At 46.1% G+C, this 26381-nt stretch overlaps 1 protein-coding gene across 1 annotated transcript in view; it reads left to right on the forward strand.

Annotated features, from left to right (window-relative positions):
- The first annotated feature begins 4327 nt into the window (after window positions 1-4327).
- The window catches only part of baiap3 (BAI1 associated protein 3), an 89086-nt gene continuing 67032 nt past the window's right edge, over window positions 4328-26381 (forward strand). The window contains exons 1-2 of the mRNA XM_080206601.1: window positions 4328-4389; window positions 4663-4792. Of these exons, the coding sequence (XP_080062727.1) occupies window positions 4362-4389; window positions 4663-4792 (158 nt within the window). The 5' untranslated portion in view covers window positions 4328-4361. The remainder of the gene's footprint in view (window positions 4390-4662; window positions 4793-26381) is intronic.

The following is a 26381-nucleotide window of genomic DNA, read 5'->3' on the forward strand; positions in this document are numbered from 1 at the left end:
TGCTCTGATGCCTGCATCATTTCTTCTTTGCTTTTTCTTCCTGCTTGTCTCATAGAAACCAGGAGCAGGAGTAGGCCATTTGGCCCTTTGAGTCTGCTCATTCATTCACTATGATCACGGCCTATCCTCTACTCAGTGCCATATTCCTGCTTTCTCTCCATGCCCTGTCATGCCATTACAATCTAAAAAAATCTCTCTTTCTTGAACACATTCTGTGACTTGGCTTCCACAGTCTTCTGTGCTAGAAAATTCCACAGGTTGACTTTCCTTTGACTGAAGAAACATTTCCTTATCTCAGTCCTAAATGGTCTATCCCAGGACTGTATCTCTGAGACTGTGTCTGAGACTGTGTCTCTGGTTGTAGATTCCCCAACCAGGAAAAAGATCCTCACTGCATCTTGTCTGTACAGCTTTGTTGGAATTTTATATTTTACACATTCAATCAGATCTCTCAACCTTCCTGCCAAAGCCCGTTTCAAGCTAATGAATCTTCGCTACACTTCCTCTGTGGCAAGTTAAAGGTAAAGTTGCCATGGCCCCATATGATCATAGGCTGTGATTGGTGATGATTTAGCCTGAGGATCACCACAGCTCAGGCGAGGGGCGCAGTTGAGAAGGCGGGCCTTCATGAATAACCTCAGTCGGCATGAGAATTGATCCTGCACTCTTGGCATCACCTGGTATCACAAACCTGCCACCCAGGGAGACCTGTGCAGACCCTGTCAAACTGTCAGTTGCATTTGTGAGTAACAGTCAATCTCCCCAGCTTATCATGACTGGCTGTTCATTTTTGGGCCTCTCAGCCTGACCTGCCATCACTGGGCCTCTTCCTATGGTACCTTTCTCCCTGGGCCTCCTTCACTGGGTTGTTCTCCTTGGGTGACATAACCTAGGGATGTTTGCCCTCTTTCAGACAATGATCTTGGGAATCCAAACATCAGCTATCCTCAGGATGGGAGCTGAAGGTTTATCTGCATAGACTTGATCCCAGACACTGTCTCACGAAGACTACTGAGATCCAGTGGCAGATTAATCATTAGGCTGAGTAGGCTTAAGCCTAGGGGCTCAGAAGGGAGGGGGGCCCGAGAGTAAAAAAAATTGGTTTAACCTTTTTTAAGGATGAATAAATTTTCTTAACTATACCCTGTAGGCGAATTAACATAACAAATACCTATAAATAGAGGAGCTTCATCCCTGGACTTGTACTACATGCAAATAAATAAAAAATGCAACAAAGAATTTATTGTCATGCTATAATATGTATACATACTTTGATGCACATTGAATCAGAAATGCTTCGATCTGTTGATTTACATGCTGTTACAGACACTTTTGTAAACCAAAAAACGCGGAAGCTTTTTAAAGTACAGATGTAAAGAAAATGAAAAATAAATGAGTAAAACGGCTGTAATTGATTCCTATAACTTTATGATATTATACATGTAGTACATTATATATAGTACAACGATATATGTTATCTAACGTCACTTAACGTCTCTTTATTCTATTCAACGAAGGGTGGGGCGGGGGCAAAGTCAGGGGGCCTTATTAAAGCTCAGCCTAGGGGTCCAGGTGGTAGTTAATCTGCCACTGCTGAGATCACACCTTCCAAACCCACCATCTCTACTACCTAGAAGGGAAGGGCATCAAGTGCGTGGGAATACCACCACTTGGAGGCTCCACTCCTAGTCACTCACCATACTGACTTTGAAACATATCTCCATCCCTTCACTATCACTGGGCCAAAATTCAGGAACTCCCTCCCTACCAGTACTGTGGGTGTATCTACGCCACATTGACTGCAGTGATTCAAGAAGGTCACTCACCAAGATCTTCTCAAGGGCAATTAGGGATAGTGCTGCACTGTCAGAGGATCAGTATTTAGGCAATGCTGCATTGCCAGAGGGTCAGTGCTGGGAGTGTTGCACCAGCAGAGGGTCAGGACGAAGGAAGCGTTGCACTGTCAGAAGGTCAGTACTGGGCCAACGCTGTACTATCAGAGGGTCAGCACTGAGTGGGTGCTGCATTGTAAGAGGGTCTATACTGAGGGGGCAGTGCATTGTCCGAGGGGCAGTACTGAGAGAGCACTGCACTGTCACAGGGGAGGGCAGAAGGAGCACTGCACCATCGGAGGGGCAGCTCTGAGGGAGCACTGCACTGTTGGATGGGCAGTATTGAGGGAACACTGCACTGTCAAGGGACAGTTCTGAGGGAGCACTGAACTGTCTGATGTACTTGCTTTCAAAAGATGTCTGAAACCAGCTTTCCCCAGCCCCGGTGTTTATGACTCTGGATTGACAACACTAACCTGTCTGATTCTGATTGCCTGATTGGAATTCCACAAATTGGGAAATAAATAATGGTTATACTCACAGATCTGTTCTGTTTAAAAGAATGTTATAAACATAGGGAACTAAAGCCTTTCACAGTTGGACCTTAGTTTCTCACGGTTAAGATCAATTTAGGCTTTTACACTGGGGTAAGTACCTTATACGGAAATCCTCTGGTAGCAGCTGAGTATAGGTGGACATGGAAAAACAGGAACCAGGCTACTATCACGGCAACATCCCATAATAAACACTTTGTATTTTGAGCCTTTCAAAGCGGAGATCAGTAATAACAGAGAATAGGACCAAGGGTAGAATTTGCATGAATTTGTTTGTGGATTAGGCACAGGGAGAAGGAAAGCCCAGTGTTGAACATTGAGCAAGAGGAAGAGATGCTGTATGTGCATGTAATGTGCACCAGGAAGGATTCTGTGTATTTGTGCTGAGAGGTTCTCTTTACCAATGCCATGTACACCGGGAGTTGTTTTGTTTACCAGCGCAGTGTATGCCAGGAGAGGTACTTCCTATCATTGTTTACCAGCAGAGGTATTGTGTACCCATGTTGTTTGCACCTGGAGATATTCTGTGTACCAGTGTAGTGTATACCAAGGGAGGTTCTGTGTACCTGTGTAGTGTACAGTTTAAAAGGCTCTATGTATCTGTGTAGTATACTGCAGGAAAAGTTCTGTATACCTGTGCAGTATACAGCAGGAGAGGTTTTGTATATTGTGTACTGTACATCAGGAGAGGTTCTGTGTACCTGTGTAATGTACAACAGGAGAGGTTCTGTGTGTTGTGTAGTGTATAGCAGGAGACATTCTGTATATCTGTGTAGTGTACAGCAGAAGAGGTTCTGTATATTGTGGAGTGGACACCAAGAGAGGTTCTGTGTACCTGTGTAGTCTACAGCAGGAAAGGTTCTGTGTTCCTGTATAGTGTATAGCAGAAGAAGTTCTGTGTATTGTGTAGTGTATAGCAAGAGAACTCTGTATCCTTGTGTGGTGTACTCCACTGTTCATTCATTCATACCCTACATTGCTAGAAAGATGGAATTTAAAAACAGGGAGGTTATATTGCAACTGTGTAAGATAATGGTGGGCCCACACTTGGAGTACTGTGTACTGTTTTAGTGTCCTTACTTGAGAAAGGATATACTGGCACTGGAGGAGGTGCAGAGGAGATTCACTAGGTTGATTCTGGAGTTGAGAGGGTTGGCTTATGAGAAGAGACTGAGTAGACTGGGATTATACTCATTGGAATTCAGAAGAATGAGGGGTGACCTTGTAGAAGCATACGAGATTATGAAGGGAATAGATAAGGTAGAAACACTGGCAGGTGGAACTACAACTAGGGGGCATGGCCTCAAAATAAGGGGGAGCAGATTTAGGACTGAGTTGAGGAGGAACTTCTTCACCCAAAGGGCTGTGAATCTGTGGAATTTACTGCCCAGTGAAGCAGTTGAGGCTACCTCATTGAATGTTTTTAAGGCAAGGATAGATAAATTTTTCAACGGTAAAGGAATTAAGGGTTATGCGAGCGGGTGGGTAAATGGAACTCAGTCCACAAAAAGATCAGCCATAATCATATTGAATGGCAGAGCAGACTCGAGGGGTCAGATGGCCTACTCCTGCTCCTAGTTATTATATTCTTATGTACCTGTGTAATGTACAGCAGGAGAGGTTCTGTGTACCTGTGTAGTGTACAGCAGGAGCGGTTCTGCGTATTGTGTAGTGTATAATAGGAGAGGTTCTGTGTATTATGTAGTGTACAGCAGGAGAGATTGTGTGTATTGTGTAATGTATAGCAGGAAAATTTCTGTGTACTTGTGTAATGTACAACGGGAGAGGTTTGGTTTATTGTGTAATGTACAACAGGCGAAGTTCTGTGTATTGTGTAGCGAACACCAGGAAACACTTTGTATACCATTGGATTGGTTGGATTAGAGAAATTAATATAAATATATTTTATATATTTGATTTAACTGAAAAGAGGAACATCACTTTGAAAGCTCCAAAAATCTGAACAGTAGGTAGTATGATTCCAACTGATTACACTAGTCAAGGTGAGTAGAGGACGTGGAATAAGACCGTCCTCTGAGAGTTAGAGTCTGCAGCCTCAGAACCCACAAGTCTTGTTTGTGATGGAGTGGACTAAACTCTCAAACATGTGAAGTTGGGAGCTAAGTGCTGGCAACATACTAAGCGGGTGTAATGAGAGCAGAGATAGAGTGGGTGGGTCACAGCTGGCAAAATTACTTAATTCTTGGTGCAGCGCCAAGGGCATTCAATCCATTCTGATTTCTTAACTGTTTTTATTTTGGTTATTCTTCCTTTAGGTTTGCATCACTTCCTGCTGCTTATTGAGTCTTTACCGAGGGGCTGTGTAATCTCAATGCAGCAGCAACAGAGGCGCCAGTCACATCGCAGGATGACAGCTCGTCCTGCACCCCGGGCACAGGAACCCAGGTAAGGCAGATCAATAACCACAACCTCTCCCACTCCTTTGAGATAATTGCTTCTTTTTAGAAAAAACAAAATACAGGACAAGAAGACACTGGACTCTGCTGTGCACTGAATCTAAACCAAAATCGTCATTTTTTATTGCTAACTAATCGTAGGAATTGAGAAACACTCTGAGTCTTGCAGAGCAACTGCTTGGTTTCCTGTCAAACATGAGTTTATCCATCTCGTTGTCAAAGAGAGGCGGAAAGTTCCAGAACCAAAGGAGTTAATCAGACAAAGACCCACCTCCATACTCAGCACTCTGTCAACTCCGTTGCCTGAACACCAAGGTCTGAGTCTCAGTGGCAGAGGAATGGAAAGTCAATCCCTCAAATTCTATCCGCAAAATGGTTCCGCAATCTGTATCCCAGTCCCTGGGAATGGGAGATGTGGGTCAGCAGTCTGTATCCCAGTCCCTGAGAATGGGAGATATGGGTCAGCAGTCTGCATCCCAGTCCCTGAGAATGGGAGATGTGGGTCAGCAGTCTGTATCCCAGTCCCTGGGAATGGGAGATGTGTGTCAGCAGTCTGTATCCCAGTCCCTGGGAATGGGAGATGTGGGTCAGCAGTCTGTATCCCAGTCCCTGGGAATGGGAGATGTGGGTCAGCAGTCTGTATCCCAGTCCCTGGGAATGGGAGATGTGGGTCAGCAGTCTGTATCCCAGTCCCTGGGAATGGGAGATGTGTGTCAGCAGTCTGTATCCCAGTCCCTGGGAATGGGAGATGTGGGTCAGCAGTCTGTATCCCAGTCCCTGGGAATGGGAGATGTGGGTCAGCAGTCTGTATCCCAGTCCCTGGGAATGGGAGATGTGGGTCAGCAGTCTGTATCCCAGTCCCTGGGAATGGGAGATGTGGGTCAGCAGTCTGTAACCCAGTCCATGGGAATGGGAGAAGGACAGAGAGGTGCGTGGTCTGTACCCTAGGGTGAAAAAAAGCACAGGACTTTGTGGAATTGGATCCATGCCCTCTTTACAATACCTTGTAAAGGAGTGGGAAGTGATGGTGATGGTTGTGAAAGGTGAGAATTTGTGTCTGTAGCCATCGCTGTTTACGTTTGTGAGGTCAAAAGTGGACTAAAAGGAACCACCAGCTTATTTTTTTTCCTCTGTGATTCGGGTTTATGCCTCTCTGTGTTTAGGGATTTTGTGTTTAGTGATTCTGTGTTTATCGCTGTCTGTGTTTATCGCTGTCTGTGTTTATCGCTGTCTGTGTTTATCGCTCTGTGTGTTTATCACTCTGTGTGTTCAGTGATTCCATGTTCATTGCTCTGTGTGCTTATTGCTCTGTGTGTTCAGCGATTCCATGTTCAGCAATTCCATGTTCAGCGATTCCGTGTTCAGCGATTCCGTGTTCATCGCTCTGTGTTCATCACTCTGTGTGTTCATCGCTCTGTGTGTTCATCGCTCTGTGTGTTTATCGCTCTGTGTTTATCGCTCTGTGTGTTTATCGCTCTGTGTGTTTATCGCTCTGTGTGTTCATCGTTCTGTGTGTTTATCGCTCTGTGTGTTTATCGCTGTCAGTGTTCATCGCTCTGTGTGTTCATCGCTCTGTGTGTTCATCGCTCTGTGTGTTCATCGTTCTGTGTGTTTATCGCTCTCTGTGTTTATCGCTCTCTGTCTTTAGTGTTTCTATGTTTAGTGAATATGGGTTCAGTAACTGTGGGTTCAGTGATTCTGGCTTCAGTGATTCTGGGAGAGTGAATCTGGCTTCAGTGATTCTGGGTTCAGTGAATCTGGGTTCAGTGATTCTGTATTTATCGCTGTCTGTGTCCATCGCTCTGTGTGTCCATCGCTCTGTGTGTCCATCGCTCTGTGTGTCCATCGCTCTGTGTGTCCATCGCTCTGTGTGTTCATCGCTCTGTGTGTTCATCGCTCTGTGTGTTCATCGCTCTGTGTGTTTATTGCTTTGTATGTTTATTGCTGTCTGTGTTCATCGCTCTGTGTGTTCATCGCTCTGTGTGTTTGTCGCTCTGTGTTTATCGCTCTGTGTGTTTATCGCTCTGTGTTTATCGCTCTGTGTGTTCATCGCTCTGTGTGTTTATCGCTCTGTGTTTATCGCTCTGTGTGTTTATCGCTCTGTGTGTTTATCGCTCTGTGTTCATCGCTCTGTGTGATTATCGCTCTTTGTGATTATCGCTCTGTGTGCTTATCGCTCTGTGTGCTTATCGCTCTGTGTGTTTATCGCTCTGTGTGTTTATCGCTCTGTGTGTTCATCGCTCTGTGTGTTTATCGCTCTGTGTGTTCATCGCTCTGTGTGTTTATCGCTGTCTGTGTTTATCGCTCTGTGTGTTTATCGCTCTGTGTGTTTATCGCTGTCTGTGTTCATCGCTCTGTGTGTTTATCGCTCTGTGTGTTTATCGCTCTGTGTGTTTATCGCTCTGTGTGTTTATCGCTCTGTGTGTTTATCGCTCTGTGTGTTTATTGCTGTCTGTGTTTATCGCTGTGTGTGTTCATCACTCTCTGTGTTTATCGCTGTATGTGTTTATTGTTTTGTGTCTTTATTGCTCTGTGTGTTCATCGCTCTGTGTGTTCATCGCTCTGTGTGTTTATCGCTCTGTGTGTTTATCGCTCGGTGTGTTTATCGCTGTCTGTGTTTATCGCTGTCTGTGTTTATCGCTGTCTGTGTTTATCGCTGTCTGTGTTTATCGCTGTCTGTGTTTATCGCTGTCTGTGTTTATTGCTGTGTGTGTTCATCGCTGTGTGTGTTCATCACTGTGTGCGTTTATCGCTCTGTGCGTTCATCTCTCTTTGTGTTTATCGCTCTGTGCGTTCATCTCTCTCTGTGTTCATCGCTGTGTGTGTTCATCGCTGTGTGTGTTCATCGCTGTGTGTGTTCATCGCTGTGTGTGTTTATCGCTCTGTGTGTTCCTCTCTCTCTGTGTTTATAGCTCTGTGTGTTTATCGCTGTGTGTGTTTATCGCTCTGTGTTTATCGCTCTGTGTTTATCGCTCTGTGTGTTTATCGCTCTGTGTGTTTATCACTCTGTGTGTTTATCGCTCTGTGTTTATCGCTCTGTGTGTTTATCGCTCTGTGTGTTCATCTCCCTCTGTGTTTATAGCTCTGTGTGTTTATCGCTCTGTGTTTATCGCTCTGTGTGTTTATTGCTCTGTGTGTTCCTCTCTCTCTGTGTTTATAGCTCTGTGTGTTTATCGCTGTGTGTTTATCGCTGTGTGTTTATCGCTGTGTGTTTATCGCTCTGTGTTTATCGCTCTGTGTGTTTATCGTTCTGTGTTTATCGCTCTGTGTGTTTATCGCTCTGTGTGTTTATCGCTCTGTGTGTTTATCGCTCTGTGTTTATCGCTCTGTGTGTTCATCTGTCTCTGTGTTTATAGCTCTGTGTGTTTATTGCTGTGTGTGTTTATCGCTCTGTGTTTATCGCTCTGTGTGTTTATCGCTCTGTGTTTATTGCTCTGTGTGTTTATCGCTCTGTGTGTTTATCGCTGTGTGTGTTTATCGCTGTGTGTGTTTATCGCTCTGCGTGTTTATCGCTCTGTGTGTTTATCGCTGTGTGTGTTTATCACTGTGTGTTTCTCGCTCTGTGTTTATCGCTCTGTGTGTTTATCACTCTGTGTGTTTATCGCTCTGTGTGTTTATCGCTCTGTGTGTTTATCGCTCTGTGTGTTCATCTCCCTCTGTGTTTATAGCTCTGTGTGTTTATAGCTCTGTGTGTTTATCGCTGTGTGTGTTTATCGCTGTGTTTATCGCTGTGTTTATCGCTCTGTGTTTATCGCTCTGTGTTTATCGCTCTGTGTGTTTATCGCTCTGTGTTCATCTCTCTCTGTGTTTATAGCTCTGTGTGTTTATCGCTGTGTGTGTTTATCGCTGTGTGTTTATCGCTCTGTGTTTATCGCTCTGTGTTTATCGCTGTGTGTGTTCATCGCTGTGTGTGTTCATCGCTGTGTGTGTTCATCGCTCTGTGTGTTTATCGCTCTGTGTGTTCATCTCTCTCTGTGTTTATCGCTGTGTGTGTTTATCGCTGTGTGTGTTTATCGCTGTGTGTGTTTATCGCTCTGTGTGTTTATCGCTGTGTGTGTTTATCGCTGTGTGTGTTTATCGCTCTGTGTGTTTATCGCTCTGTGTGTTTATCGCTCTGTGTGTTTATCGCTGTGTGTGTTTATTGCTCTGTGTGTGTTCATCGCTGTGTGTGTTTATCGCTCTGTGTGTTCCTCTCTCTCTGTGTTTATAGCTCTGTGTGTTTATTGCTGTGTGTGTTTATCGCTGTGTGTTTATCGCTGTGTGTTTATCGCTCTGTGTGTTTATCGCTCTGTGTGTTTATCGCTCTGTGTTTATCGCTCTGTGTGTTTATCGCTCTGTGTGTTCATCTCCCTCTGTGTTTATAGCTCTGTGTGTTTATCGCTGTGTGTTTATCGCTGTGTGTTTATCGCTCTGTGTGTTTATCGCTCTGTGTGTTCCTCTCTCTCTGTGTTTATAGCTCTGTGTGTTTATCGCTGTGTGTGTTTATCGCCGTGTGTTTATCGCTCTGTGTTTATCGCTCTGTGTTTATCGCTCTGTGTGTTTATCGCTCTGTGTGTTTATCGCTGTGTGTTTATCGTTCTGTGTTTATCGCTCTGTGTGTTTATCGTTCTGTGTTTATCGCTCTGTGTGTTTATCGCTCTGTGTGTTTATCGCTCTGTGTGTTTATCGCTCTGTGTGTTTATCGCTGTGTGTGTTTATCGCTCTGTGTGTTTATCGCTCTGTGTTTATCGCTCTGTGTGTTCATCTGTCTCTGTGTTTATAGCTCTGTGTGTTTATTGCTGTGTGTGTTTATCGCTCTGTGTTTATCGCTCTGTGTGTTTATCGCTCTGTGTTTATCGCTCTGTGTGTTTATCGCTCTGTGTGTTTATCGCTGTGTGTGTTTATCGCTCTGCGTGTTTATCGCTCTGCGTGTTTATCGCTCTGCGTGTTCATCGCTGTGTGTGTTCATCGCTGTGTGTGTTTATCGCTCTGTGTGTTCCTCTCTCTCTGTGTTTATAGCTCTGTGTGTTTATCGCTGTGTGTGTTTATCGCTGTGTGTTTCTCGCTCTGTGTTTATCGCTCTGTGTGTTTATCGCTCTGTGTGTTTATCGCTCTGTGTGTTTATCGCTCTGTGTGTTTATCGCTCTGTGTGTTCATCTCCCTCTGTGTTTATAGCTCTGTGTGTTTATAGCTCTGTGTGTTTATCGCTGTGTGTGTTTATCGCTGTGTTTATCGCTGTGTTTATCGCTCTGTGTTTATCGCTCTGTGTTTATCGCTCTGTGTGTTTATCGCTCTGTGTTCATCTCTCTCTGTGTTTATAGCTCTGTGTGTTTATCGCTGTGTGTGTTTATCGCTGTGTGTTTATCGCTCTGTGTTTATCGCTCTGTGTTTATCGCTGTGTGTGTTCATCGCTGTGTGTGTTCATCGCTGTGTGTGTTCATCGCTCTGTGTGTTTATCGCTCTGTGTGTTCATCTCTCTCTGTGTTTATCGCTCTGTGTGTTTATCGCTGTGTGTGTTTATCGCTGTGTGTGTTTATCGCTCTGTGTGTTTATCGCTGTGTGTGTTTATCGCTGTGTGTGTTTATCGCTCTGTGTGTTTATCGCTCTGTGTGTTTATCGCTCTGTGTGTTTATCGCTCTGTGTGTTTATCGCTGTGTGTGTTTATTGCTCTGTGTGTGTTCATCGCTGTGTGTGTTTATCGCTCTGTGTGTTCCTCTCTCTCTGTGTTTATAGCTCTGTGTGTTTATTGCTGTGTGTGTTTATCGCTGTGTGTTTATCGCTGTGTGTTTATCGCTCTGTGTGTTTATCGCTCTGTGTGTTTATCGCTCTGTGTTTATCGCTCTGTGTGTTTATCGCTCTGTGTGTTCATCTCCCTCTGTGTTTATAGCTCTGTGTGTTTATCGCTGTGTGTTTATCGCTGTGTGTTTATCGCTCTGTGTGTTTATCGCTCTGTGTGTTCCTCTCTCTCTGTGTTTATAGCTCTGTGTGTTTATTGCTGTGTGTGTTTATCGCTGTGTGTTTATCGCTGTGTGTTTATCGCTCTGTGTGTTTATCGCTCTGTGTGTTTATCGCTCTGTGTTTATCGCTCTGTGTGTTTATCGCTCTGTGTGTTCATCTCCCTCTGTGTTTATAGCTCTGTGTGTTTATCGCTGTGTGTTTATCGCTGTGTGTTTATCGCTCTGTGTGTTTATCGCTCTGTGTGTTCCTCTCTCTCTGTGTTTATCGCTCTGTGTGTTTATCGCTCTGTGTTCATCTCTCTCTGTGTTTATAGCTCTGTGTGTTTATCGCTGTGTGTGTTTATCGCTGTGTGTGTTTATCGCTCTGTGTGTTTATCGCTGTGTGTGTTTATCGCTGTGTGTGTTTATCGCTGTGTGTGTTTATCGCTCTGTGTGTTTATCGCTCTGTGTGTTTATCGCTGTGTGTGTTTATTGCTCTGTGTGTGTTCATCGCTGTGTGTGTTTATCGCTCTGTGTGTTCCTCTCTCTCTGTGTTTATAGCTCTGTGTGTTTATTGCTGTGTGTGTTTATCGCTGTGTGTTTATCGCTGTGTGTTTATCGCTCTGTGTGTTTATCGCTCTGTGTGTTTATCGCTCTGTGTTTATCGCTCTGTGTGTTTATCGCTCTGTGTGTTCATCTCCCTCTGTGTTTATAGCTCTGTGTGTTTATCGCTGTGTGTTTATCGCTGTGTGTTTATCGCTCTGTGTGTTTATCGCTCTGTGTGTTCCTCTCTCTCTGTGTTTATAGCTCTGTGTGTTTATCGCTGTGTGTGTTTATCGCCGTGTGTTTATCGCTCTGTGTTTATCGCTCTGTGTTTATCGCTCTGTGTGTTTATCGCTCTGTGTGTTTATCGCTCTGTGTGTTTATCGCTCTGTGTGTTCATCTCTCTCTGTGTTTATAGCTCTGTGTGTTTATCGCTGTGTGTGTTTATCGCTCTGTGTTTATCGCTCTGTGTGTTTATCGCTGTGTGTGTTTATCGCTGTGTGTGTTTATCGCTCTGTGTTCATCGCTGTGTGTGTTCATCGCTGTGTGTGTTCATCGCTGTGTGTGTTCATCGCTGTGTGTTTATCGCTGTGTGTTTATCGCTCTGTGTTTATCGCTCTGTGTGTTTATCACTCTCTGTGTTTATCGCTGTGTGTTTATCGCTGTGTGTTTATCGCTCTGTGTGTTTATCGCTCTGTGTGTTTATCGCTCTGTGTGTTTATCGCTGTGTGTGTTTATCGCTGTGTGTGTTTATCGCTGTGTGTTTTTATCGCTATGTGTGTTTATTGCTCTGTGTTTATCGCTCTGTGTGTTTATCGCTCTGTGTGTTTATCACTCTGTGTGTTTATCGCTCTGTGTTTATCACTCTGTGTGTTTATCGCTCTGTGTTTATCGCTCTGCGTGTTTATCGCTCTGCGTGTTCATCGCTGTGTGTGTTCATCGCTGTGTGTGTTTATCGCTCTGTGTGTTCCTCTCTCTCTGTGTTTATAGCTCTGTGTGTTTATCGCTGTGTGTGTTTATCGCTCTGTGTTTATCGCTCTGTGTTTATCGCTCTGTGTGTTTATCACTCTGTGTGTTTATCGCTCTGTGTGTTTATCACTCTGTGTGTTTATCGCTCTGTGTTTATCGCTCTGTGTGTTCATCTCCCTCTGTGTTTATAGCTCTGTGTGTTTATCGCTCTGTGTTTATCGCTCTGTGTGTTTATTGCTCTGTGTGTTCCTCTCTCTCTGTGTTTATAGCTCTGTGTGTTTATCGCTCTGTGTTTATCGCTGTGTGTTTATCGCTGTGTGTTTATCGCTGTGTGTTTATCGCTCTGTGTTTATCGCTCTGTGTGTTTATCGCTCTGTGTGTTTATCGCTGTGTGTTTATCGTTCTGTGTTTATCGCTCTGTGTGTTTATCGTTCTGTGTTTATCGCTCTGTGTGTTTATCGCTCTGTGTGTTTATCGCTCTGTGTGTTTATCGCTCTGTGTTTATCGCTCTGTGTGTTCATCTGTCTCTGTGTTTATAGCTCTGTGTGTTTATTGCTGTGTGTGTTTATCGCTCTGTGTTTATCGCTCTGTGTGTTTATCGCTCTGTGTTTATCGCTCTGTGTGTTTATCGCTCTGTGTGTTTATCGCTGTGTGTGTTTATCGCTCTGCGTGTTTATTGCTCTGCGTGTTTATCGCTCTGCGTGTTCATCGCTGTGTGTGTTCATCGCTGTGTGTGTTTATCGCTCTGTGTGTTCCTCTCTCTCTGTGTTTATAGCTCTGTGTGTTTATCGCTGTGTGTGTTTATCGCTGTGTGTTTCTCGCTCTGTGTTTATCGCTCTGTGTGTTTATCACTCTGTGTGTTTATCGCTCTGTGTGTTTATCGCTCTGTGTGTTTATCGCTCTGTGTGTTTATCGCTCTGTGTGTTTATCGCTCTGTGTGTTCATCTCCCTCTGTGTTTATAGCTCTGTGTGTTTATAGCTCTGTGTGTTTATCGCTGTGTGTGTTTATCGCTGCGTTTATCGCTGTGTTTATCGCTCTGTGTTTATCGCTCTGTGTTTATCGCTCTGTGTGTTTATCGGTCTGTGTTCATCTCTCTCTGTGTTTATAGCTCTGTGTGTTTATCGCTGTGTGTGTTTATCGCTGTGTGTTTATCGCTCTGTGTTTATCGCTGTGTGTGTTCATCGCTGTGTGTGTTCATCGCTGTGTGTGTTCATCGCTCTGTGTGTTTATCGCTCTGTGTGTTCATCTCTCTCTGTGTTTATAGCTCTGTGTGTTTATCGCTGTGTGTGTTTATCGCTGTGTGTGTTTATCGCTCTGTGTGTTTATCGCTCTGTGTGTTTATCGCTGTGTGTGTTTATCGCTGTGTGTGTTTATCGCTCTGTGTGTTTATCGCTCTGTGTGTTTATCGCTCTGTGTGTTTATCGCTGTGTGTGTTTATTGCTCTGTGTGTGTTCATCGCTGTGTGTGTTTATCGCTCTGTGTGTTCCTCTCTCTCTGTGTTTATAGCTCTGTGTGTTTATTGCTGTGTGTGTTTATCGCTGTGTGTTTATCGCTGTGTGTTTATCGCTCTGTGTGTTTATCGCTCTGTGTTTATCGCTCTGTGTGTTTATCGCTCTGTGTGTTCATCTCCCTCTGTGTTTATAGCTCTGTGTGTTTATCGCTGTGTGTTTATCGCTGTGTGTTTATCGCTCTGTGTGTTTATCGCTCTGTGTGTTCCTCTCTCTCTGTGTTTATAGCTCTGTGTGTTTATCGCTGTGTGTGTTTATCGCCGTGTGTTTATCGCTCTGTGTTTATCGCTCTGTGTTTATCGCTCTGTGTGTTTATCGCTCTGTGTGTTTATCGCTCTGTGTGTTCATCTCTCTCTGTGTTTATAGCTCTGTGTGTTTATCGCTGTGTGTGTTTATCGCTCTGTGTTTATCGCTCTGTGTGTTTATCGCTGTGTGTGTTTATCGCTGTGTGTGTTTATCGCTCTGTGTTCATCGCTGTGTGTGTTCATCGCTGTGTGTGTTCATCGCTGTGTGTTCATCGCTGTGTGTTTATCGCTGTGTGTTTATCGCTCTGTGTTTATCGCTCTGTGTGTTTATCACTCTCTGTGTTTATCGCTGTGTGTTTATCGCTCTGTGTTTATCGCTCTGTGTGTTTATCGCTCTGTGTGTTTATCGCTCTGTGTGTTTATCGCTGTGTGTGTTTATCGCTGTGTGTGTTTATCGCTGTGTGTGTTTATCGCTATGTGTGTTTATTGCTCTGTGTTTATCGCTCTGTGTGTTTATCGCTCTGTGTGTTTATCGCTCTGTGTTTATCGCTCTGTGTGTTTATCGCTCTGTGTGTTTATCGCTCTGTGTGTTTATCGCTCTGTGTGTTTATCGCTCTGTGTGTTCATCGCTCTGTGTGTTTATCGCTCTGTGTGTTCATCGCTGTGTGTGTTCATCGCTCTGTGTTTTTATCGCTCTGTGCGTTCATCTCTCTCTGTGTTTATCGCTCTGTGTGTTTATCGCTGTGTGTTTATCGCTCTGTGTTTATCGCTCTGTGTGTTTATCGCTCTGTGTGTTTATCGCTCTGTGTTTATCGCTCTGTGTGTTTATCGCTCTCTGTGTTCATCGCTGTGTGTGTTTATCGCTCTGTGTGTTCATCGCTCTGTGTGTTTATCGCTCTGTGCGTTCATCGCTCTCTGTGTTTATCGCTGTGTGTGTTCATCGCTGTGTGTGTTCATCGCTGTGTGTGTTCATCGCTGTGTGTGTTCATCGCTCTGTGTGTTCATCGTTCTGTGTGTTTATCGCTCTGTGTGTTCATCGCTCTGTGTGTTTATCGCTCTGTGCGTTCATCGCTCTCTGTGTTTATCGCTGTGTGTGTTCATCGCTGTGTGTGTTCATCGCTGTGTGTGTTCATCGCTGTGTGTGTTCATCGCTGTGTGTGTTTATCGCTGTGTGTGTTTATCGCTCTGTGTTTATCGCTCTGTGTTTATCGCTCTCTGTGTTTATCGCTCTGTGTGTTTATCGCTCTGTGTTTATCGCTCTGTGTGTTTATCGCTCTGTGTGTTTATCGCTCTGTGTGTTTATCGCTCTGTGTGTTTATCGCTGTGTGTGTTTATCGCTGTGTGTGTTTATTGCTCTGTGTTTATCGCTCTGTGTGTTTATCGCTGTGTGTGTTTATCGCTGTGTGTGTTTATCGCTGTGTGTGTTTATTGCTCTGTGTTTATCGCTCTGTGTGTTTATCGCTCTGTGTGTTTATCGCTGTGTGTGTTTATCGCTGTGTGTGTTTATTGCTCTGTGTTTATCGCTCTGTGTGTTTATCGCTCTGTGTGTTTATCGCTCTGTGTGTTCATCGCTCTGTGTGTTCATCGCTCTGTGTTTATCGCTCTGTGTGTTCATCGCTGTGTGTGTTCATCGCTGTGTGTGTTCATCGCTGTGTGTGTTCATCGCTGTGTGTGTTCATCGCTCTGTGTTTTTATCGCTCTGTGCGTTCATCTCTCTCTGTGTTTATCGCTCTGTGTGTTTATCGCTGTGTGTTTATCGCTCTGTGTGTTTATCGCTCTGTGTTTATCGCTCTGTGTGTTTATCGCTCTCTGTGTTCATCGCTGTGTGTGTTTATCGCTCTGTGTGTTTATCGCTCTGTGTTCATCGCTGTGTGTGTTCATCGCTTTGTGTGTTCATCGCTGTGTGTGTTCATCGCTCTGTGTGTTCATCGCTCTGTGTGTTTATCGCTCTGTGCGTTCATCTCTCTCTGTGTTTATCGCTGTGTGTGTTCATCGCTGTGTGTGTTCATCGCTGTGTGTGTTTATCGCTGTGTGTGTTTATCGCTCTGTGTTTATCGCTCTGTGTTTATCGCTCTGTGTGTTTATCGCTCTATGTGTTTATCGCTCTGTGTTTATCGCTCTGTGTGTTCAGCGATTCCATGTTCATCGCTCTGTGTGTTCATCGCTCTCTGTGTTTATCGTTCTCTGTCTTTAGCGTTTCTATGTTTAGTGAATATGGGTTCAGTGACTGGGTTCAGTGATTCTGGCTTCAGTGATTCTGGGTTCAGTGAATCTGGGTTCAGTGAATCTGGGTTCAGTGATTCTGGCTTCAGTGATTGTGGCTTCAGTGAATCTGGGTTCAGTGAATCTGGGTTCAGTGACTGGGTTCAGTGATTCTGGCTTCTGTGAATCTGGGTTCAGTGAATCTGGGTTCAGTGATTCTGGGTTCAGTGATTCTGGGTTCAGTGATTCTGGGTTTATCGCTCTCTGTGTTTATCGCTCTCTTGTGTTTATCGATTCTGGGTTTATTGCTGTCTATGTTTAGTGATTCTGGGTTCAGTGCTTCTGGGTTCAGTGAATCTGGGTTCAGTGAATCTGGGTTCAGTGAATCTGGGTTCAGTGATTCTGGGTTTATCGCTCTGTGTGTTTATCGCTCTGTGTGTTTATCACTGTGTTTAGCGCTGTCTGTGTTTATCGCTCTGTGTGTTTATCGCTGTGTGCGTTTAGCGCCGTGTGTTTAGCGCTGCCTGTGTTTATCACTCTGTGTGTTTATCGCTGTCTGTGTTCATTGCTCTGTGTGTTCATCGCTCTGTGTGTTCATCGCTCTCTGTGTGTTCAGTGATTCCGTGTTCAGCGATTCCGTGTTCCTCGCTCTGTGTGTTTATCGCTCTCTGTGTTTATTGCTCTCTGTCTTTAGTGTTTCTATGTTTAGTGAATATGGGTTCAGTGATTCTGGCTTCAGTGATTCTGGCTTCAGTGAATCTGGGTTCAGTGAATCTGGGTTCAGTGATTCTGGGTTTATCGCTCTCTGTGTTTATCGCTCACTGTGTTTATCGCTTTCTGTGTTTATCGCTCTCTTGTGTTTATCGATTCTGGGTTTATTGCTGTCTATGTTTAGTGATTCTGGGTTTATTGCTGTCTATGTTTAGTGATTCTGGGTTTATTGCTGTCTATGTTTAGTGCTTCTGGGTTCAGTGCTTCTGGGTTCAGTGCTTCTGTGTTCAGTGATTCTGTATTTATTGCTTTCTGCGTTTAGTAACTCTGGGTGCAGTGACACTGGGTTTATTGCTCTCTGGGTTTAGCGATTCTGTGTTGTGTGATTCTGTGTTCAGCGGATCTGGGTTGAGCGGTTCTGGGTAGAGCGACGCAGGGTAGAGCGACGCAGGGTAGAGCGACGCTGGGTAGAGCGACGCTGGGTAGAGCGACGCTGGGTTTATTGCTCTCTGGGTTTAGTGATTCTGGGTTTATTGCCCTCTGGGTTTAGTGCCCAGAGCAGCAAGTTGCTTTTCAAAGATGTGTCCCTTTTCCACCTGCAATGTCCTCAGCGGGCAGTCTGCAGATTTACTGGAAACTGCACATTATTGCATTCTGAAACCATCTGTATACCAGGCATGCAGGACAGAAGGAAACAAAATCGTGTCACCATATCCTGCTGAGTATTTCCTGATATCAGCTTCTCCAGATGATCCTCCACCACATTTTCCAAATGGATATATATCCAGCTTTATTTTGAAAGCATTGACTGGCACAACTTGGATAACCCTTGTTGTCTGCTCTTTGTTGTGGTTTGAGTTGGGTAATGTGGGGGCATGATGGGTGGGTTGAGGAGGGGTGCAGTGATGGGGTGCTGGCATTATGGGTCTGGTACAGGGAGGGGAATGTTTTCATCTTTCACCTCTTTTGAAGTTTCTAAACTTTAAAACATTGGTCAGTGCACATTATTTTGACTCTGCATCTGTGAAAGCCCTAGGAATGTTTTCCTCTGTTAAAAATTTTTTATATAAATGTAAATCATTGCTCTTGGAAACTAGCTGTCTATTTACTGACATGGTTCACTATTATCCCTCTGGGGATGGACAGCCAGACCTACCTGTCACTCTAGACTCATACAATATGATTGAAACTGCATCTCCTCAGGCCAACTGCGGATGGGCAATGAATGTGGGAATTGCTGTTACGAAAACACATCCTGAGCTCACTCAGAGTTCAATTGTTATTTGGTCTGAAAACATTGCGCCCCAAGAGGAAATATATATTTTAAAATAATCTACATCTCAGGATATTAAAGCCAGGATCACAATAATCTTAATCCTCAGTTAGCACAGGTTCAGAACAAAGAACAAAGAACAACCCAGCATGGGAAACAGGCCCTTCGGCCCAACAAGCCCGCGCCGCCGCATCACCCTACACCTATTCTACCCTGCGTATCTACAAATAGAACCCCTGACTTAGCCAGATTCAGGGGAGAATAGTGTCAATTTGGTAAAACCAATCAGCCTAAGAGCACATCTTTGGGGTGTGGGAGGAAACCGGAGCGCCCGGAGGAAACCCACGCAACCACAGGGAGAATGCACAAACTCCCACAGACACAGGCCCAAATCCATGTATCTGCACAGCTAGCAGTGCTAGTCACCGAGCTGTTGCGGCGCCCGTCTACCGGTCCAGGATCAAGCACACACACCGACACGAAGTACTAGGCCACTCCCGGAACCTCCAGGAGCAGCCCACGCACGACCCACCGTGTGCATGCCCCTCGTTTGACAACGAGGTGGACCTCCACCTGCGGAGTGAAAAGACAAAAACGTTAATCACAAGCCTGCCTTTCCGGTGTCTCCCGAGGTTCTAACCCTTATTCAATAACCCCTACCATAACCCTCCATCCTCGTTTCACTCATGTGCCTATCTAACTGAACCTTAAACGAGTCCAACGTTCCCGCCTCCACCACCCCACTCGGTAGCGCGTTCCATACCCCCACTACTCTCTGCGTAAAGAACCTTCCTCTCATATCCACATTGTACCTCTCCCCCCTCACCCTCAAATCATGTCCTCTTGTATTCGTAACCAATCTAGGGAGCAGTCTCTCACTATTGACCCTGTCTATTCCCTTCAGTATCTTATATACCTCTATTATGTCACCCCTCAATCTCCGTCTTTCCAAAGAGAACAGTCCCAGTTTCTCCAACCTTTCCTCGTAACCCAACCCCTCCATGCCAGGCAACATCCTGGTAAACCTCCTCTGCACCCTTTCCAGAGCCTCCACGTCCTTCCGGTAGTAAGGTGACCAGAACTGGACGCAGTACTCCAAATGCAGTCTAACCAACGTTCTATACAACTGAAGCATTAGACGGCAGCTTTTAAACTCTATACCTCTTCCTATAAAGGCTAGCATTCCATAAGCCTTCCTGACAACATTCTCCACTTGTGTCACAACCTTCATGGATTTGTGAACCTGCACTCCCAGGTCCCTCTGTGTTTCTATACTCCTAATTTGTCTACCTTTAATCACATAGCTCCTCTCTACATTATTCCTTCCAAAATGCATCACCTCGCATTTGTCAGGATTAAATTCCATCTGCCACCTATCTGCCCAATGCACCAACCTATCTATATCCTGTTGTATCACCTGACAATCCATTTCAGTATCCGCCAACCCTGCCATCTTGGTGTCATCAGCAAACTTGCTGATCACACCACCTACGCTCTCTTCCAAGTCATTTATGTAGACTACAAAGAGGAGAGGTCCCAGTACGGAGCCCTGCGGCACACCACTGGTCACTGGCCTCCAGCTGGACAAAGTCCCCTCCACAACTACCCTCTGTCTCCTATTGCCCAGCCAGTTCTCAATCCCCCTAGCTACCTGACCCCGTATCCCATGCGCCTTAACCTTTTCTACCAGCCTACCATGAGGGACTTTGTCAAACGCCTTACTGATGTCCATACAGATGACATCAACGGCTTGCCCATCGTCAACCGTTTTTGTCACCTCCTCAAAGAATTCCACCAGATTCGTAAGGCAAGACCTCCCTCTAACAAAGCCATGTTGCGTATCCCCAATCAGACCGCAACGCTCCAAATGCTCATACATCCTACCCCTAAGTACTTTTTCCATTAATTTCCCTACCACCGATGTCAAACTCACCGGCCTATAATTCCCAGGGTTATCCCTACTACCTTTTTTGAACAGCGGTACCACATTTGCCACCCTCCAGTCTTCTGGGACCTCACCTGTGTCCAAAGAAGAGACAAAGATTTGCGCCAGAGGCCCAGCAATTTCATCTTTCACCTCCCTAAGCAGCCTGGGATAAATACCAGTATGAATCTCTCCTAATATATTTGTCCAGTAAAACCAATCTCCAGCCTCTTTCCCTGAATTGTTATAGGTTAAATACTTCGAACTTTATAACATGTTGTTTCTATTGTAGTCACAGAGATGCAAAGTCTTTGCTCTGCTTTCTCAATACTGAGCAATCATCCCTTCTACCCAGCTCCCTCACACTTCCTTCAGCTTCTCTTTCCTCATCACTCACTGTAATTCTTCCTGTTTTTAAATTTCCTTTTTTCACAGCCTAACTGGATCTGAAGCACAGGCAAGTCTGAATCCTGAGGTATTTAGATTGAATAATATGCAGTCAGTGAGTTATTAGCGATCAGTGGAATGATCCAGGCAAACTCTGCTCTAGAAAGAAAACCTGGAAGTGAACAGGGAATGAGGAGGGTAAGCTATTGGGGGCAAGTAACGCACAGGATCAGGAATGGAATGGGAATTCGGGAGATCGGGAATGAGACAGGAAACCAACAAGACCAACAAGGGGCTGAAAGCAAATCGGATCAGTAAGGGATAGGTTCAGAAAGCAGCAGGATGAAGGATGGAAAGTGGGATAAAATACTGGACATCGGGAAAAAGTACCAGACACTGGGAACAGTTACCAAACACTGGGGAAATTTATACACATAAGGATTCAATCTGGAGAATCGGTAGGATTCCCCCAGCTTTTGAGAATGCGTGTCTTGAAGCAGAGTATCTGTAACACGAGTTGCATAATTTAGTGAGATAAAGAGGACCTGGATGGTGGAGACAGTTTCCATCGAAATCAAGACCAAGAGATAAAAGCAGAAAATGCTGGATAAACTCAAAACAGCTCTGGCAGCGTGTGTGAAAGAGAGAAACAGAGTTAACATTTCCAGTCCAATATGATTCTTCTTTGCTACTGAGGAGGAGTCGTATTGGACTGGAAATGTTAACTCTATTTCTCTCTGTCTCACACACACTGCCAGAGCTGTTCTGAGTTTATCCAGCATTTTGTAGTTTCATTTTAGATCTCCAGCAACAGATGTATTTTGCTTTTATTGTGACTCAGGAGGGGACAATTGAGATAGCAACCTGAATCATTGGAAACAGATTGATGAAGAAGAAAATTGGTCATAGGTGAGGATAATCAAAAGTTCAGTGATGGACAAGACTTCAAGACAGAGCAGAATAAGAAGAGGACACAGAGGAAGGGGAGGATAACTCTACAAAATACATAAACAAAGGAAGCATCAGAAACCAAACACCAAAGCTTGAGACTGTTGTGACAGTGGGGAACTGCGACGTTGTGGGAATATCAGAAACATGAGTTGATCAAGTGAATGAACATGAATCAACCATTTAGTGAAGGACACAATGGTCTGAAGACATAGAGTGGACAGAACTGATATATATACAGTGTTTCACAAAACAAAGTCTGACGCCAAGTAACACGAGAGGGAAATAACAAAAGCTTAGTCAGAGAGGTGGAAGGGAGAGGAGGAGAGAGATAGGGGCGAGTTGGGGGAGAGGTGGAAATTCAGGGTTGGGATGCTAATGGTGGAGTTATAAAAATCGGGGGTGTTCAAGAGGCTAAAGCTGAAGGAAAACAGATCTTGGAAGGCTGTGGGGCTGCAGGAGGTTACAGAGCTAGGAAGGTTTGGGGCTATGGAGAGATATGAAAATAAGAAGAATTTTAACAAATAGACATTGTTCAACTGGGAATCAATGCAAACCAGCCAGCACAGGGGTTGATCTGTGAACAACGAGGTTGATTCTGCCCGGGAGGTCATAATTCTATCATCTTTCACTCGCTTTGTGTCTTTTTCTCTTTCTGCCTCTTGTTGACACTTTTCACTTAATTCTTCCTCTGGCCCTGTCCCCTTTCCCTCTCCTCTTTCCATCTCCCCTACCATTCCTCCCCGTTCCCACTCCCCCTCATTTGCCTGCACCTTCTCTTCCCCTTTGCTGGCTGTGTGTGTATATCTTCCTTTTTTCCTGTTTCATTCTATTCCATTTCTAACACTCTTTTCCTCTTTCTATCCCTCTGGCAGCAGCTGTGAACAATTCAGTTGATTTCCTTCCTGCAGATTTTTGGTGACTTATTGTTAGCATTTATTTTGAACTCATGTCTGATTTTGAATGACTGTCTCTTGCAAATCCTATGAATCTGGCCATCAGGAAGATCTGTAAGTGATGGTTTCCTAGCAACAGTTCAAGGTCCATGCTGATAAAAAAAATTGCAGCCAGAAGCAGAATTTCAGCTGGTAGACCAACCGTCCCCAACTCCATCCCCACATCCTCCCCACTCCCAATATGCCCCATACCCTTCAATACACCCCCTCCGCAAAACACCCTCTCCGCAAAACACCCCCTCCACAAAACACCCCATACCCCCAATACAACCCCCGCCCCAATACACCCCTGCCCCAATACACCCCCGCCCCAATACACCCCCGCCCCAATACACCCCCGCCCCAATACACCCCTTGCCCCCAATATGCTGCCTTCCCAGTACACCCCCTCCCCAGTACACCCTCTCCCCAATACACCCCATACCCCCAATACACCCCATACCCCCAATACACCCCATACCCCCAATACACCCCCTCCCAATACACCCCCACCCCAATACACCCCATACCCCCAATACCCCCCATACCCCCAATACACCCCATACCCCCAATACACCCCCTCCCCAATACACCCCCACCCCAATACACCCCTTCCCCAATACACTCCCTCCCCAATACACCCCCTCCCCAATACACCCCATGCCCCAATACACCCCCTCCCCAATACACCCCCTCCCCAATACACGCCATACTCCCCCAATACACCCCCTCCCCAATGCACCGCCTCCCCAACACATCCCCCTCCCCAATAAACCCCTTCACAAAACACCCATTCCCCAATAAACCCCCTCCCAAAACACCCATTCCCCAATACACTGCCAAATACACCCCCTCCCCAAAATAGCCCCTCCCCAAAATAGCCCCTCTCCAAAACAACCCCTCCCCAACACCCCTGCAACACAGCCCCTCCACAGCATCCCCCAACATCCTGCAATACACCTCCTCCCCAATACAAAACCATCCCGCAACACAGCCCCTCCCCAATCCCTGCTCCCCAAGTCCCCTCTTCTCCAACAACCCCCTCCCAAACACCTAACTCCAAAAATAACCCCCATAACCCCCATCCTAAACAAGCCTCCCTCCCAAACACCTAGCTCCTAAGTATCTCCTCCCCAAACAACCCCACGCCCCAGCCACACCACCTCCCATTCCAGCTATCTACGCTTTATTAAATATAAAGAACAAAGAAAATTACAGCACAGGAACAGGCCCTTCAGCTCTCCAAGCCTGCACTGACCATGCTACTTGACTTAACAAAAACCCTCTACCCTTTCAGGGACCATATCCCTCTATTCCCATCCTATTCATGTATTTGTCAAGATGTCCCTTAAAAGTCACTACCGTATCCACTTCCACTATCTCCCCCAGCAGCGAGTTCCAGGCACCCACTACTCTCTGTGTAAAAAAATCTGCCTCATACATCTCTAAACCTTGCCCCTCACATCTTGAACATGTGCCCCCTAGTAATTGACTCTTCTAGCCTGGGAACCTATCCTGGGGGCACCCTGGGATACTCCAAATACTCTGACAATCACAACCTTCTGTGATCCCAAAGACTCTCAGTCATACCCTAACCTGTGTCAAAATGGGGGTGGGGTAGTGGTCAATATTCTATATGGAGGGAGCTGTGTTTATATGAGGGGGTGTACTTTGTCCATATTGGGGGGTGGGCTGTGTTTATACGAGGCGGTATACTCTGTTCATATAGGGGGTCCTGTGTCTCTATGGGAGGGCTGTGTCTCTGTTGGGGGGGGGCTAGCTGTGTCTATATGAGAGGCTGTGTCTGTATGGGGGGCTGTGTTTCTATGATGGGGCTGTAACTGTACGGGGGGACACTATTGGCATGGGAGGTACTCTGTCCATATGCAGGGGGAGGCTGTGACTATGTGGGGGAGGCTGTGACTATGTGGGGGAGGCTGTGTCGGTATGGGGGGAGGCTGTGTCTGTATGGGGGGAGGCTGTGTCTGTATGGGGGGAGGCTGTGTCTGTGTGGGGGGAGGCTGTGTCTGTATAGGGGGAGGCTGTGTCTGTATGGGGGGAGGCTGTGTCTGTGTGGGGGGAGGCTGTGTCTGTGTGGGGGGAGGCTGTGTCTGTATGGGGGGAGGCTGTGTCTGTATGGGGGGAGGCTGTGTCTGTATGGGGGGAGGCTGTGTCTGTATGGGGGGAGGCTGTGTCTGTATGGGAGGAGGCTGTGTCTGTATGGGAGGAGGCTGTGTCTGTATGGGGGGAGGCTGTGTCTGTATGGGGGGAGGCTGTGTCTGTATGGGGGGAGGCTGTGTCTGTATGGGGGGAGGCTGTGACTATATGGGGGGAGGCTGTGACTATATGGGGGGAGGCTGTGTCTATATGGAGTGCTGTGTCTATACTCGGTCTGTGTCTATATAGGAGGGTAGTGTCTATATGGAGGGCTGTGTCTATATGGGGGGGCAGTGTCTATATGGGGAGGCTGTGCCTATTAGGGGGGCTTTGACTATATGGGGAGGCTGTGTCTATAAAGGAGGCGCTCCGTTGGCATGGGGGATTTACTCTGTCCATATGGGGGAGCTGTGTCTATATGGGGGGAGCTGTGTCTAAATGGAGGGGGTGTGTCCATCTTGGGGGAGCTGTGTCTATATGGAGGGGCTGTGTCTATATCAGGGGCTGTGTCTATATGGGGGAGCTGTGTCTATATGGAGGGGCTGTGTCTATATCAGGGGCTGTGTCTATATGGGGGAGCTGTGTCTATATGGAGGGGCTGTGTCTATATGGGGGCAGCTGTGTCTATATGGGGGCAGCTGTGTTTATATGGGGGAGCTGTGTCTATATGGGGGCAGCTGTGTCTATATCAGGGGCTGTGTCTATATGGGGGAGCTGTGTCTATATGGAGGGGGTGTGTCCATCTTGGGGGAGCTGTGTCTATATGGAGGGGCTGTGTCTATATCAGGGGCTGTGTCTATATGGGGGAGCTGTGTCTATATGGAGGGGCTGTGTCTATATCAGGGGCTGTGTCTATATGGGGGAGCTGTGTCTATATGGAGGGGCTGTGTCTATATCAGGGGCTGTGTCTATATGGGGGCAGCTGTGTTTATATGGGGGAGCTGTGTCTATATGGGGGAGCTGTGTCTATATGGAGGGGCTGTGTCTATATGGGGGCAGCTGTGTCTATATGGGGGCAGCTGTGTTTATATGGGGGAGCTGTGTCTATATGGGGGCAGCTGTGTCTATATGGAGGGGCTCTGTCTATATGGGGGCAGCTGTGTCTATATGGGGGCAGCTGTGTTTATATGGGGGAGCTGTGTCTCTATGGGGGGAGCTGTGTCTATATGGGGGCAGCTGTGTCTATATGGAGGGGTTGTGTCTATATCGGGGGCTGTGTCTATATGGGGGAGCTGTGTCTATATGGAGGGGCTGTGTCTATATGGGGGAGCTGTGTCTATATGGAGGGGCTGTGTCTATATGGGGGCAGCTGTGTCTATATGGAGGGGCTGTGTCTATATGGGGGCAGCTGTGTCTATATGGGGGCAGCTGTGTCTATATGGAGGGGCTGTGTCTATATGGGGGAGCTGTGTCTATATGGAGGGGCTGTGTCTATATGGGGGAGCTGTGTCTATATGGAGGGGCTGTGTCTATATGGGGGAGCTGTGTCTATATGGAGGGGCTGTGTCTATATGGGGGCAGCTGTGTCTATATGGAGGGGCTGTGTCTATATGGGGGCAGCTGTGTCTATATGGGGGCAGCTGTGTCTATATGGAGGGGCTGTGTCTATATCGGGGGCTGTGTCTATATGGGGGAGCTGTGTCTATATGGAGGGGCTGTGTCTATATGGAGGGGCTGTGTCTATATGGGGCAGCTGTGTCTATATGGAGGGGCTGTGTCTATATGGGGGCAGCTGTGTCTATATGGAGGGGCTGTGTCTATATGGGGGCAGCTGTGTCTATATGGGGGAACTGTGTCTATATGGAGGGGCTGTGTCTATATGGAGGGGCTGTGTCTATATGGGGGCAGCTGTGTCTATAT

The sequence above is a fragment of the Carcharhinus amblyrhynchos genome, chromosome 18 (assembly GCF_965287045.1).
Source record: "Carcharhinus amblyrhynchos chromosome 18, sCarAmb.v2.hapA, whole genome shotgun sequence".
Taxonomy (NCBI): Eukaryota; Metazoa; Chordata; class Chondrichthyes; order Carcharhiniformes; family Carcharhinidae; genus Carcharhinus; species Carcharhinus amblyrhynchos.